Source organism: Vespa mandarinia, chromosome 3 (assembly GCF_050613455.1).
Source record: "Vespa mandarinia isolate Hongniang chromosome 3, ASM5061345v1, whole genome shotgun sequence".
In the NCBI taxonomy this organism is placed as follows: domain Eukaryota; kingdom Metazoa; phylum Arthropoda; class Insecta; order Hymenoptera; family Vespidae; genus Vespa; species Vespa mandarinia.
In genome coordinates, this window is record NC_140812.1 from 4,112,385 (window position 1) to 4,126,155 (window position 13,771).

General features: G+C 38.4%; 1 protein-coding gene across 1 annotated transcript in view; it reads right to left on the reverse strand.

The window, feature by feature from the left end:
• Positions 1 to 5,027: 5,027 nt before the first annotated feature.
• LOC146873114 (uncharacterized) overlaps positions 5,028 to 13,771 on the reverse strand; it is a 323,336-nt gene continuing 314,592 nt past the window's right edge. The window contains exons 9-10 of the mRNA XM_085655655.1: positions 7,091 to 7,337; positions 5,028 to 5,135 (exon numbers count right to left, since the gene is read on the reverse strand). Of these exons, the coding sequence (XP_085511781.1) occupies positions 5,028 to 5,135; positions 7,091 to 7,337 (355 nt within the window). The remainder of the gene's footprint in view (positions 5,136 to 7,090; positions 7,338 to 13,771) is intronic.

Here is a 13,771-nt window from a genome sequence, read left to right on the forward strand (position 1 = left end):
GTGGTACCATGGCGAAGAGAAATGGCGAAGCTCGTCGGTTTGCGAGCTTCCTCAAGAGCATATCTACAAGGGTTAAAATCAGCTGGCTGCGTGCCTACCTTTTTAAACTCGAATGTAGTGTGCTTGCATTCTGGTATAACGAGTCTTATGGACGAGTTGGCCGTATACAAGGCCCGCAGCAAGCCCCTCGACAGATATTGAATAAACGTTTGAGGGCTTGTAGCATGTTAGTGGTTTGGGGGGGGGACGGGGGGTGGTGATGGTGTTGGCAAGAGAGACGGAAGGGTGACGCGCGTGCGCGAGCTCTTTTCTATGAAAGAGAAAGAGAAAAAGAGAGGGAGAAAAAAAAAGAGAGAGAGAGAGAGAGAGAGAGAGATGCTAGTAGGTAGATAGGTTGGTAAGGATAGAAAAGATACGTTAGATATACACGACGCTTAACCGGTCATCTATCACATCATGCTTTACGAGCAACACGAACAGACTGTGGATTATACATAAGAGAGAGAGAGAGAGAGAAAGAGAGAGAGAGAGAGAGAGAGAGAGAAGGGCGGTAAAGGGAAAGAGCGGGAGCTGAGACACGAATAAAATGTGCACGCCACTAAATGCATAGCCTTTAACTTTGAGCGATGGGAAAATCGACCGCAAGGAATATTACTCGATTTAAATGCAAGAGAGAAAAGAAAACGACGAGGGGTGGAAAGGAGAACGACGCGAGGACAGAGAGGGTGAAATTGAGAAAAGAGAAAAAGAGAGAGACCAAGCGAAGTAAGAGAAAATACTCTTGAAACTTTGCAGACGCTTCGACGATGATTCGTTATTACGGCCGAATACTTTCAGCTTCGTTATCATCTTTTGTAACGATATCCTTTCGTTTTTTTTTTTATGTTTTCGATAGATATGTCCTTTTTTCTTTTTCTTTTGATGATTGACATATCTTGATGATCTTTTGATTCAATTCGATAGTTTTGTTGCCTGAAATCGACAAATTTGAAGGAGATCGAATTAAATGGTTTTGTTGTAATAGTCGTCCATGAAGGAACGTTAACACGTACCGCGGTTAATTACACTATCACTTTAAGGCATATAAATGAATTTCGGGAACGACGCCAAAAGGGTACTACTTTGCCTGATTATACTCGGAGAGAGCAGCCCGAGAAAGTTTTAAGTCTCACTGCTGGTGCTGCCGCTGCCGCCGCCGCCGCCGCCGCCACTGCCGCTGCCATTGCCGCTCTGAAAATTCGTGTCGAAGAATGCAATTCTAATTTAAACATGAACAGCTTCGGACGAAGTTTTAACGAACCCGTTGTCGGAGTCTGAAGAGAGTAAGGGCTGGATAAGATAGGATGGAGGTAGCTGGCTGGTTTACGAAGAGTTTCGATCGTCACGGGGCATTGAGACTTCGAGTTTTAGCCGGTCGAACGAAATCGCCTTCGATCTTAGAACACCGATCATCGAACTCTCATGAAACTCGGTCATTTTCAATCGACTTGAGTAGAAAAGCAAACTTTGACTTTAAAATGTACCTATATTTATAAAATTCTATTACTATATATTCCAGTATACAATTATATATATAATTTGTGTGTGTATATTGTTTGACCGATAAGCATCATTTAAAAGTTTAATTTTTACTGGAAAACAAACGCAACAACGTAAATTAATTGATCATCCTTGATCCATCCTGTATTTTCTCTATCTCTCTCCCTTTTTTTCGAGGTGCTGACCTCAAATCGACAGCTCCTTTTTTTTCGGATGCAAAGCGGTCACGAGGCGAGTTGATACGCGATTGACCGATATCGTAGCGTGATAACGAGCGCATTGTACTCCAACCATCGGTTGTCAATCGTCCCGCTATTTTTTTTCTCCATTTTAAAAAATTTTTTTCTTTCTTCCTCTTTTTTTTTTTTTTTTTTTATAAAACCCAGAGGATGATCTCTCCCAAGCGATGAAAATTTACTGCTCCAACAAAATAGCCGTTCGGTAAAATGGAGATAGCGTCCAATGGTTTTCGAAAAAACGCTTAGTTCTGACAATGCGTTGATCTATATGAATGTATAGGAAGTGTATATATATCTACTACAAAGACATCATGAAAAATAGTAATTACATGCTTTGCAACGAGAATTGTCGTTTTTGATAATAGCTATTTGAACAACACCAAAAGAAAAGATGAATCAAAACCTTTTCAATAATTCCCAATATCTTATAGTACTGCATAAACTTTGATTACAATCCTCCTCGTTTCCTCACAGTCTCGCGGAAAAGGTAGTACTCTGCTAGTTACTTACTATTCGCCAGAAAAAAATGAAGAAAAAGCAATACCGTAGAACTCGACCAGTGGCATCTTTCAAAGGATTAATCAAGGACCGCAGCTTTCGAGAAAATTTCTCCATTACCACCGTGACTCCGCAAAAGGACCCGAGAAATCTTCGTATCGCTTATTCTTTCTCTCTTTATTCTTGCCTTCTTATTTTCCTTTTTTATCTTAAAAAATTTCTCGATGTCTTTCCACAGACATCTCTAAGATATTACCAGAGAATGTATACAACGAAATATCTTTCACAGTTTTAAATATATATATATATATATATTCGCTTTTTATTATTATATATATATAATATATATAATATATATAGTATATATATATATATATATATATATATATATATATATATTCGCTTTTTATTATTATTACATATATTAAAATCTCTTTTTATATTATATTATTATATTATAATATAAATTTATATTATATTTTAATTTTATATATGTATATATATATATATATATATATATATATATATGAAAAAATAAAAAATCTTTACTGAAAAAAGATTGGTTTCCATTATTTAAAAACAATACTTTTTATATTCAGTTGACCCGTTTCTGTATCAGTTACACTCCACGTCGTATGGCATAAAGTATAAATCGCACTACGTACTACGTGCATAATAGAGAACTATAATGCTTAGACCATAGATGAATTTCGGAGCGTGTTCTTTTTTTTTTTAAAGCGACAATTCTGATTATTTCACGTGAAATCCCTTTGGGCGTCATCAGTGATTCCGCATAGCCTCGAGAAATGTTCTCTCATAACGTGGTCAACACAAACAACCAAAATCGTTGGATTAAATTCTGGACCCTTCAAACCTGAAATGCTGGTGGTATATCGTTTATCCTCCCTATCTCTTCTTCATACACACATACGCACACACACACACATACACACATTTGTCATTGCTACAGATTTAAATGTATTTGTCATTGGGATGAGCTTCTCTCGATCGAGATCCGTATCGAAACTGAATACAACGCGTCGATACGAAAGAGAAGTTGAATTCGTTGCGGTACGTTTAAGTATGCTCGATGTCCAACAAAGAAACATTTTCTTTCTCTCCTTGATGTAAAAGAGAGAAGCTGTACGTAACATCTGCTACTTGAAGAAAACAGAGACGTTATTGTGCCTATTCATCGAAGACGACGCACGAAAATCGATCTATCGAAAGGGTCCATCATCATTGAAATCTTAAGGCGACCGGTTATACGCTCGTTGAACTTTCACAGACCTCTGATTCGTTGAAATCATTTCATTATGTATTTATTCTAGATTTTCTCTCGAGATTATGTTAGAGAACATACGCGTTTGATCTTTTCCCTTATAGATTCAATATGTAACCACATTTTATTTATTTTAAAAAAGATTCAGACAAATTGTCTAGTATAATCGATAATGAATTTAATCGATAAACTATGTACATAAGTATTACGTCGATAAATAATTTTTAATACGAAAAATTTTTAAATAAAACATTATATCGCCTTATTAGAATTATCTTTATAATGTTTAATTATTGTAATTAATTAAGATATAATCAAACTATCTCTAAAATCTAATAAACAATGAAATGAATTTATCAAGGATACGACACATTTACAAAACACACGTCTATCCTCAGTTTTGTCGGAGTAAGCTGCGCTTTCTCGGAGCGATTAGCGCTTTCGTGGTTAATCGAGCGAGTTGGGAGTTTTACATGGGGCCGTGCACGGTACGTCGAAGCTCGTCGGGCAGCCGCGAGAGTTACCCTCCAGGATATGCAAGAGAAGCGGTAGTGCAATACACGCACACGCGAACGCATAGCTTTTCGGCGCCATCGCGCGTGAAAAGTGATTTGCGCCCTCGCGAAAGCTCGCTCGCCCGCCTATGAAAGGTTCGAGCTTCCACCTAAGTATACAACCTTTACATACATAACATTACATAAATATATTTATATATATATATATATTTACATATAGATTTACGTACGTAATAATAGTAATAGAGATTGAGGTAGAGAGAGAAAGGGAGAGAGAGAGAATAGTAGAGAGTATATCAGCGCTAAACGTACAGAGCTCGATCGTAAATGCACTTCGTTCGATAAAACGAAAGAAATTGAATTTCTCTAAGTTAGGTTGGTACATACGTAGTACGTGGGAAAGTGGTAGGAGTGAAGGAGGGGTAACAGTGGAGAAGAGGAAGAGTAGAGAGAGGGACGAACACGCTCTGAAATCCGACTCTGCGCTTGAAATCAGGCATTCAGCCGCGTTTCACGGTTACGGATTTGATTACCACGCGCGGCGTCGAAAGCGAAGCGGAACGTCGGCGACTCGCTCGTTGAAATGACTGTGAATGGGAGGAGAGAGAGAGAGAGAAAGGGAGAGAGAGAGAGAGAGAGAAAGAGAGAAAGAGAGAAAGAGAGAGATGGTTATATAGTCGGGAAAAGCGAAAAGGGTTTTCCTCGTCGTAGTCGTAGTCGTCGTCGTCGTCGTCGTCGCCACCATTGTTGGCTTGGTCCATACCAAATGCATTAAAATCTCTCCTCGATAATCCAATAATAAATACTTTCGCATGGAATGGTATGGCCAATAGCGAGCTATTGTTCGATGTTTCGTGATTTGAATGTCGCTTCCAGTTAGAGAATATTAAGAGAGAACTGTAGTACCCTTTGAAGATTTTAGTCGACACGATTTACGTATAGATTACCTGTCGGTTATCGATCGGTTTTACCACGATGATGCTTTGTACGTCCATTAAGATAATCAAGATTACCGCGGTTGATGTTGCCAGTGATGATGGCGGGGATGGGTCCACGACTCATCTGCAAAATTCGATGAACACGTTGCTCGTTGTCCATTCGTTATATTTCTAAAATATAGTAGTAGTAGTAGTACAATAGTAATAGTAGGGATGAAAGTGATAGTGTCGAAAAGAGGGAGGCAAAGGGAAGAAGGGTGATGAAGTTTAACGAGAATTTTCGAAGCAAAAGAAAAATTGTCTCGACATAGACGGAGTTAAATTTTCTCTCTCTGTCTGTCTGTCTGTCTCTCTCTCTCTCTCTCTCTCTCTCTCTCTCTCTTTTGGCGTCGTCTATCGTAATTGATGTCGCGTATACCCAGTTTCGCATGTATTCGAGGAGGATCCAGCTGTCACTTTGAATGGTACGTGATTGGACGAGCGATGAAGCGAATTACGAAACGAACGTGCGAAGGGCAGGAAAAAGAGACGAGGGGAGGAAAGGAAGCAAGGTATGTACTGCCAAGTATTGTGCGTAGGTGATGGAAGAACTTTCGTGTTCGTCTATATTTCTGTGTTCATTCGTTTTGTTTTGTAGATTGATTATAATTGAGCCAAAGGTATCGCGTGGTCGCATTTAAGCAGTTTTAGCCATGGCCATGTAGACGAAAATTGGGAAGAAAAGACACGTTGGAAAAGAAGAAAAAAGAAAAAAGAAAATATATAAAAAGAAAAAAGTAAAAAGAAGGGACACATCGTTAGCTTAGCCAAGCAAAATTTTAGAAATCGAGACGGAAATGTGAGGTGTGAGTCCCTCGTTTGTATTCCGTAAACTCGTCGAATATAACGATCGTATAAATACCTTATGAATAAAACATACTAACCGAGACGTAAAGCGTATCTAATTCGTGTCGTTAAGAAAGGAGATATTGTTTTTTTTTTTCAAAGGCGATAAAGAAAAAAAAGACTAAAACATTCTTCTTTCGTAGAAAGCGATTTCAAAAATGTCTAACGTCAGTCAAAGAAATTTGCAAATTGGCATAGAATCGAACAGAGTGTTGACATACATGCGTTTTCAATTTCATGAAATGATTATTCAATTTCCTATCAATCGAACGATTATCATCGAATAATTTATTTTTTAAACATTGTATAAAAACATTGAAATACTCGAGAGAAATTAAAATGTTGTAAAAAAATCCTTAATTCTTGTAGAATAAGTTTCGTGGCAAGTAAAAAAAAAAAAAAAAAAACAAAAAAAAAAAAGAGAAAAAGAAGAAAAAGACCGATATAACAGTAGGTATAACCTTACACGTCGCTTTCATGAATCGAGAAACACGAAATCGATACAATGCTCGATAAAACGCCGTCATAAAGCACTTTAGAGTCTTTCACGGTGGGCGAGTTAAAAGAAATGAAAAGGTATCGTGCGATAAAAGGACAATGCCTTCGCAGGTATTCAATTGGGGAGCGAGTGAGAGAAGAGGAAAGAACTGTAGGAAGGGATGAAGAGAGGGAATGGATAGAGAGTCGAATGTACCCTCGAGCAGCGTCCCGTCGAAAAACTCTCTCTTTTTCTCTTTCTCTCTTTCTGAGCCGCAACGCCTCCGTTCGTTCGCCTCGTAATTGATCGTAGCGGCGTCGAAGTCTCGTCACTTTGAATGCTATGTGATTGGACGAGCAATGAAGCGAACCAGGAGAAGGAGGAGTAGGAGTAACGAAAGGAAGAAAGAGAGAGAGAAAGAGAGAAAGAGAAAGAGAGGAACTGAAAAAAGGGAGAGAAGGAAAAAGGGGTGGAGAAGCATCGCGAGGTGTTGGCAGGGTAGCTGCTACTGGACTACAGCTACTACACAGAATACTATATACATATACGTTGTTATATACATATGCATGTATACGGAGTAGAACGAAGAGGAGATGAAGGTGGATGAGGAGGAAGAGATGGAGGAGGAAGAGGTGAGGGAGGAAGAGAACTCCCAACCCGCTGTGCCAGCGTTACCCAGGTAACGCATCATTCCCCGTGTACCCATGGTAACCGACCTCCACTCCGATCTCGCCCATCAACAAGCCGTTTCGCATTCCTGCCTGATCTGAACGGACGGTACCGGAGGCGTCCGCGTCGGCGTCGACGACGGCGCGAGCGACCACAGCGCCGGGAAACACGGGGACTTGCCACGTGACGCACTCCCTGAAAACTTTTCCATCTTCCACGTGACAAAACCTAGCTTCGTTTTGTCCTACCATGATTATAACCAGACACACAGAGGAAGGTTCGATGAACTCGATGCTGCAAATTTCGATCGAATAATTCCTTAAAACGATCTATTTTCTTTGGTTTGATATTAAATGTTATTAAATATATATATATATATATATATATATATATATATATATATATTAATGTAAAGCATTTGTAAATGATTGGAGATTAAAAGAAATATGATCCCTTGACGCTGTTGATACTATTAAGCGAAACGATATAACCTAAATGAAAAGTTATTAATATTTTACAATATGGATATGTGGAATTCTCCTCTATTATATATATATATATATATATATATATATATTTATGTATGTAGATATAACGAAAAGAACGAGACGTTTATTCCATACGCGTAGTCGATCCTCCGTCTACACACGTATCAGAGGCACATGCATTATTTAAGGTACATATACGCGAAGGGAAAAAGAAAAAGAAGAAACTAGCGGGTAAAGAACCTCTCGTAGAGAGACGGTAGTACAAAGGGTCGTAGAACACGCTACTGGAGAAGAGAAGACTTGCTCGCAGGCTTGCTTCGACAAATCGCGTTGGCTTACCGCGTCGGGGATCAAATTCAGATATGCCCAACGGCGCGGGATTTTTTAGAGATCTTCGGAAAGATTTATTCCAAGTACTCGGAGGAAAAAAGATGACGGGATATTTTTCTCGTTTTATTTTTTTTCTTTTTTTTTTTTCCAAAAACCACGACATTTGTCGTGAAACAATTTTCTCTCATTAACGTTGTCGTAGTAGCCACGTCGAACAAAGATGAATAAGAAAGAGAAAAAGAGAAAGAGAGAAAGGGAGAGAGAGAGAGAGAGAGAGAAAGAGAGAAAGAGAGAGACGACTCGATGGAGCAATTATTTTGATATCGAGACCAACTCGGCATCAGCTTTTCTTCTTGCTCTCATCCTTTCGTTCATTTTCATCCCCTTTCCGAGAACCAAACTACTTCCTCTTTCTCTTTCTCTCTCTTTTTCTCTCTTCCTCTTGCTTCCGCCAACACCACCAAGAGCAGCCTCTTTTCCAACGAAGCCTTGCCCTAGGCATTCCACTCTTATTCCCGTCGCCGGCGTCTATTCTTCGTTAAATCGGACTTAATTACTTAAATCCCGCCGGGAAATGCTGATGGATCGGTTATAATTAAGGGGATTCTTGCAGGACGATTTCCCTTCCTCTACCTTTTTTTCTTTTTTTTTTTTTTGTATTTTGTCTTCTCTTCTCTGGTTCTGCGAATTCTCGTCTCTCTTTCTGCTCTTGATTTTTCTTCTTTTCTTTTCTCTCCTCTTCTCTTCTCCTCTCCTCTCCTCTTCTCTTCTCTTTTCTTCTTTTTTTCGCATTTTCTATCTCTCGAAAAAGACGAGGCAAAGGATTTCCATAGATTTAAAGAAACCTACTCGTTGAATTGAAAATATCAAGGCAAGACAAAATATTGATAATGTATCGTCGTGAAACCTTTAATGATGTTTCGATCAATGGCGAATCGGTATTTCGGAAAGTTCATCGTTTCTTTGTAAAGACGAGAATCGTTTCGTAGGTTACACATATACAAGATAATTCTATTAAGTAGGGCCACCTAAATATCTCTTTGATTTATGATACAAAGAATATTTTTTATGTTACGACGACGAGAACCGACGAGTAATGACAACGACGAAAGCCGAAAATGGCCGACGGCGACGATGACTATCATCGGCTATCTTCGGCAATCTTCGGTCTTTGTCGTCGTTGACGTGTCGTCATCGTCGGTCCTCGTAGGTCCTCGTCGTCAGTCTCGTCGATCCTCATCATATTTTTTAATTTGACATAATACATTTCCTAATACATCCAATTACCGATTGTACATATCTTTCAATTGTTTCACACTCTTAGTTACAGATTTTGATCAGTCTGCGATCATGATAGACATCAGTTCTACGTAAAATTTTAATTTCCGAAGACCAAGGTCATCTCAAGGTCACTTTATTATACATATCCGAATGTATTTTTTGATCAATTACGCGGTGCAATAAAAAAAAAAAATGTAGTTATGTGTCAAAACAACATCGATGATCTTGATAACTTCGAAAAAAATGATCTTTGAAAAAAAATATTCTTACCAGATATTAGTCCTTTGATATCATTACGTAAAAAATATTTTGTGCATCATAATAAGAAGAGAATTTAAATGATCCTACTTAAGAGGACCATTTTGTATACATACGTAAGATCGATATCGTTATTATATACAATGTACAAGAATATACTTCGATAAAGATCTCGACGAATGACACGTGACTCTCGAAAAGGAGTAAGAGTAGGAGGAGATGGAGTAGGAGGAGATGGAGGAGGAGGAGAAGGAGGAGGAAGAAGACTCACGTTCGACTCTCGACGTGGGAATTCTTCTGATGTGCGATGCCTTTGAGGGAGCAGAGCGAAGAGGGTTCCGATGTTGTATGTGCTCGTGTGCTTTCTTTCTTTTTTCTGCATAGGGAGGCGAACTCTACTTGAAAAACCACAACGAAGGGCGGAAGAGTCGGAGATGCATCCACTGTTTCAACCGGGAAACGATTTATTTACCTTGAGTGCCTCTAAGTGGCGGGAAGCATTCCGTAACATAACAGGATCTCTTTGCCTCTTTGCTCCCTCGTCTCTATCTCTATTTTCTACGATTAAACATTTCTACATTTATTAACATTTTCTTCGATTTAAATAATTTTTTTCTTTTTCTTTTCAAAAATTCATCACCGTAATTTAAATCTCTCTCTCTCTCTGTCTCTCTCTCTCTCTCTCTCTCTCTCTCTCTCTCTCTCTCTATCTGCTTTTTCTTATTTTATTTTCACTCCTTCTCAAAAAATGTTTCATCTCTATATCATATATTTTTTCATCTGCTTATTTACTATTCGTACTTATACATTGTATTAATCCCTTGGTAAGGTCAATCACGATCAGAACGAAATATACCTTCCACTACGTATCTATATCATAACACATCATATCTTTTTCTACTTCCACCCTTTTCGCAAATACGTCTGCGTACGCGTCGCTGGTTTCGTGTGATATTTTTCGACGCATAGATACGTACATTCCTATATACGTGTGGAACGATCGGCGATGGATACATTTTAATTTCAATTTCGATTGGAGCGGCCGATATACGACGACGCGTCACTCATACTTCCGCATATATGCATTTCGTCTGATGCGACGTGCCGGTGCTACGGTGTAAATCATAAACAAACAAAGGCTCAATGTCCTCACCGATGTATATTTATACCGATCGCTTCGATATATCTCGCGCTTCATGGCACTCGTTTGCTTCCTTCTGTCTCTTTCTCTCTCTCTCTCTCTCTCTCTCTCTCTCTCTCTCTCTCTCTCTCTCTTTCCCTTTTTTCTATCTCTCTCTTTAACCCTTTTCGAACGATCGAGTTTATGACATGTATCTGTTTATCTTTCTCTTTCTCTCTCTTTCTTTTACACTTTCGATGCCATATGCCTCTCCTTTTCAAGCTTCACAACCACGTTTTTTTTTATGGCGACATAGCAATTAACTTCGACTGTGAGCCATAATTATCTTTCTCGTAGCATAAACCCAACTCTTTCTTTATCTCTCTCTCTCTCTCTCTCTCTCTTTTTTCTCCTATCTATGGTATACTTCAATGTTGATAATCAAAAACATCGCAGTTGATTAATCCATTTGGTACTTTTATTACTTTTCGTATAGTTCGTTTTTCGAGTGATGATCGTATCGGACGATTATAAAATGATCTCGTTTGTTTTTGAAATAGAATTGTCTGCTATTTCAAATTACATTTCATCTCTCTTTCTCTCTCTCTCTCTCTCTCTCTCTCTCTCTCTCTCTTTCTGATTTACGTAGATTCGAAATACGTGTAAAAAAATCTCTTTCAATTTAATTTCTGAAGATTTACGTAAAACAAACAAAAACAAAAAAAAAATGAAAAAGAAACAAATATTTCTACGGCGAAGAAGAATAGAAAAAGTATTATAATTTGAAGATTTCTAAGAGACTTTCAGCATATCGAAATTTCGAAAAGCTCGTCGTGGGATTTCTCGCGGTTATGTAACGTAACATGGTGATGGTGGTATTACTACTCGTTGGAAAGGCATCCAGAGCGGCCTTACGTAACACACGCCATACCGGTAAGGCAAAGTCTAGGGCGGCGATATATACGCGACGTTGGAAGGCAAGATGGAGTTAGAGCGCAGCAAGGTAATAGCGTTTCCGGTGCGGCGTCTAAGTCTCCGCAACCTACAGCCAGGGGCTACCTTTCTCAATAACAAGTTTCGCATTACAGGGCAACTCTTCTGTTTGCATCTTCGAGTTCGAGGGAATCGACTCTCTGTCTCTCTCTCTCTTCCCTCACTCCCTATCCTTCTCTCTCCCACTCTCTCTCTCTCTCTCTTTCTCTTCCCTCACTTCCTATCCTTCTCTTTCCTACTCTCTCTCCCTCTCTCTTTCTCTCTCTCTCTCTATCTATCTTTTCTTTCTTATCCACGAATTCGCTTAGCTACTCTCCCATTCCGATTTATATTCGAACAGAGAACAACTTTTACGTTGACTTTATACCAAAAATAAATACGATCTTTTCCTTTAACTTGAATGATAGAAATGATTCTTTTCCTTCTTCTTCTTCTTCTCTCCTTTTCCTTTTTTTTTTCTTTTCTTTTATTTATAAACATCGACATTGCATGTAACAGAAATTTAAATTGTATTAATGTATACGATAGTAAGCGAAATAATAATTTCATTTTAAGATATCAGAGTTATGTAATTAATAATTCATTAATTAATTCGATGCAAAGTAAGTTTTCAATCTGAAGAAAGAGATAAAAAGAAAAAACAAAAAAGAAATCATAGATGCAAAGACTACAGGTATTTCTCGAACAAGATCTATTATTAAGAGCGAACACGTTTGAATTGGTCTATGGTGCGAAAACGTAAGCGCCTCTTCGTTACACGGAAGAGCACTTATCCTACATGACGGAAGGCAGTAATAATGCTTTAAGACGGGAACGATTTTGTCTATAGTATACACTTACGTGGTCCACGAATCATTGGATAATGCGAGGACGTTCCATTGATTTATTTTCTCTGATGGAGAGAATCGACATATTTGTTCGGAAATATCGAACGATTATGTCATTGGTAATTGTTTTCTAGCTCTATATCTATCTATCTTTCTGTCTCTCTATGTAGGACTTACTTCTAATAAATGTTATCTTCCTCTCTCTCTCTTCTCTCTCTCTCTCTCTCTCTCTCTCTTTCTCTCTCTCTCTCTCTCTCTTACCCTCTGTCTCTCCCTTTCTTCCTTGTTTTCCTTCTTCGTAAAGAGAAACGCAAATAAAATGAACGATAACTGTTATTCAAAAGCGTTATATATTATAAAAGATCATTGCTAAGACGTTAGTTTAAATTGTTCGTTATATATGTATCATCGAATTCGATTTGGACGAGCAATGAATTTACTGGAAATACGGAAGCTGCCCGAGGGATGGACCGTCCATCTCGAAGATGCGATATGCTGAATCGCTTTCTCTTCTCTCTCTCTCTCTCTCTCTCTCTCTCTCTCTCTCTCTTTCTCTTTCTCTCTCTTACTCTTTCTCGTATAGAAGCGAAGTTAGCGTAGTAAGCTAGAGATATGTTACTGCTCTTCGTCTGGCTTAGCGTTGCAATATTGGTTACCGCGGACGTAATATAACATCTTGTAACATGGAATGGATCATAATATTCCCAATGTAATGCCACCTATCTATCTGGCTTCAGCTTACCGCATGCTACGGTTAATTTCGCGTGGAATTACATCCGCTTTATTTGGCATCCTCCCATCCACTCTACGCTTTTCCTTCGGCTTTCTCTCTCTCTTTCTTTCTCTCTTTCTCTTTGTCCTCGTGGAACTTTTGAATATATCGAGCGCGCGCGTGTGCGAGGCAAACGTTTTTCTTCTAGAAAGACTAATAAGGTAGTCGATAATATATCTATCTGTTTAATGTACGATTTTAATTTTTCGAATACGAAATAATAAATAAAATAACATTTTTATTTTAATATTGATTTTAGTTATATATAGTTTTAACTGATTTGTAAAACATTGTTAAGAGTATCGATTTGAATATGAGTCAAAGTGAGACGTAAGCGACAGTATGGTTAAATCTTATTAATCACGAATCTCAATTTCAACTCCCTCGATAATCGTAAAATCTTCGTATAGACGTTAACTTATTATCCGCTTTCTTTTCCTTATCTTCTTTTTCTTTTTCTTTTTTTTTTTGTATCCTTAGGATTCTCCCTTAATTAGCTACGGTAATCACGAGGCGAAGGGAGCAAATCCAAGTTTGATTTACCATTCACCTGTTTTATCTAGATGCAATTATGCACCCCTCACAGCACGATGTACATCGGGGGTTGGAGGATACGTCGTATATAGGCGGATTATGCGGAGGCCCCATCGTTCGACCAA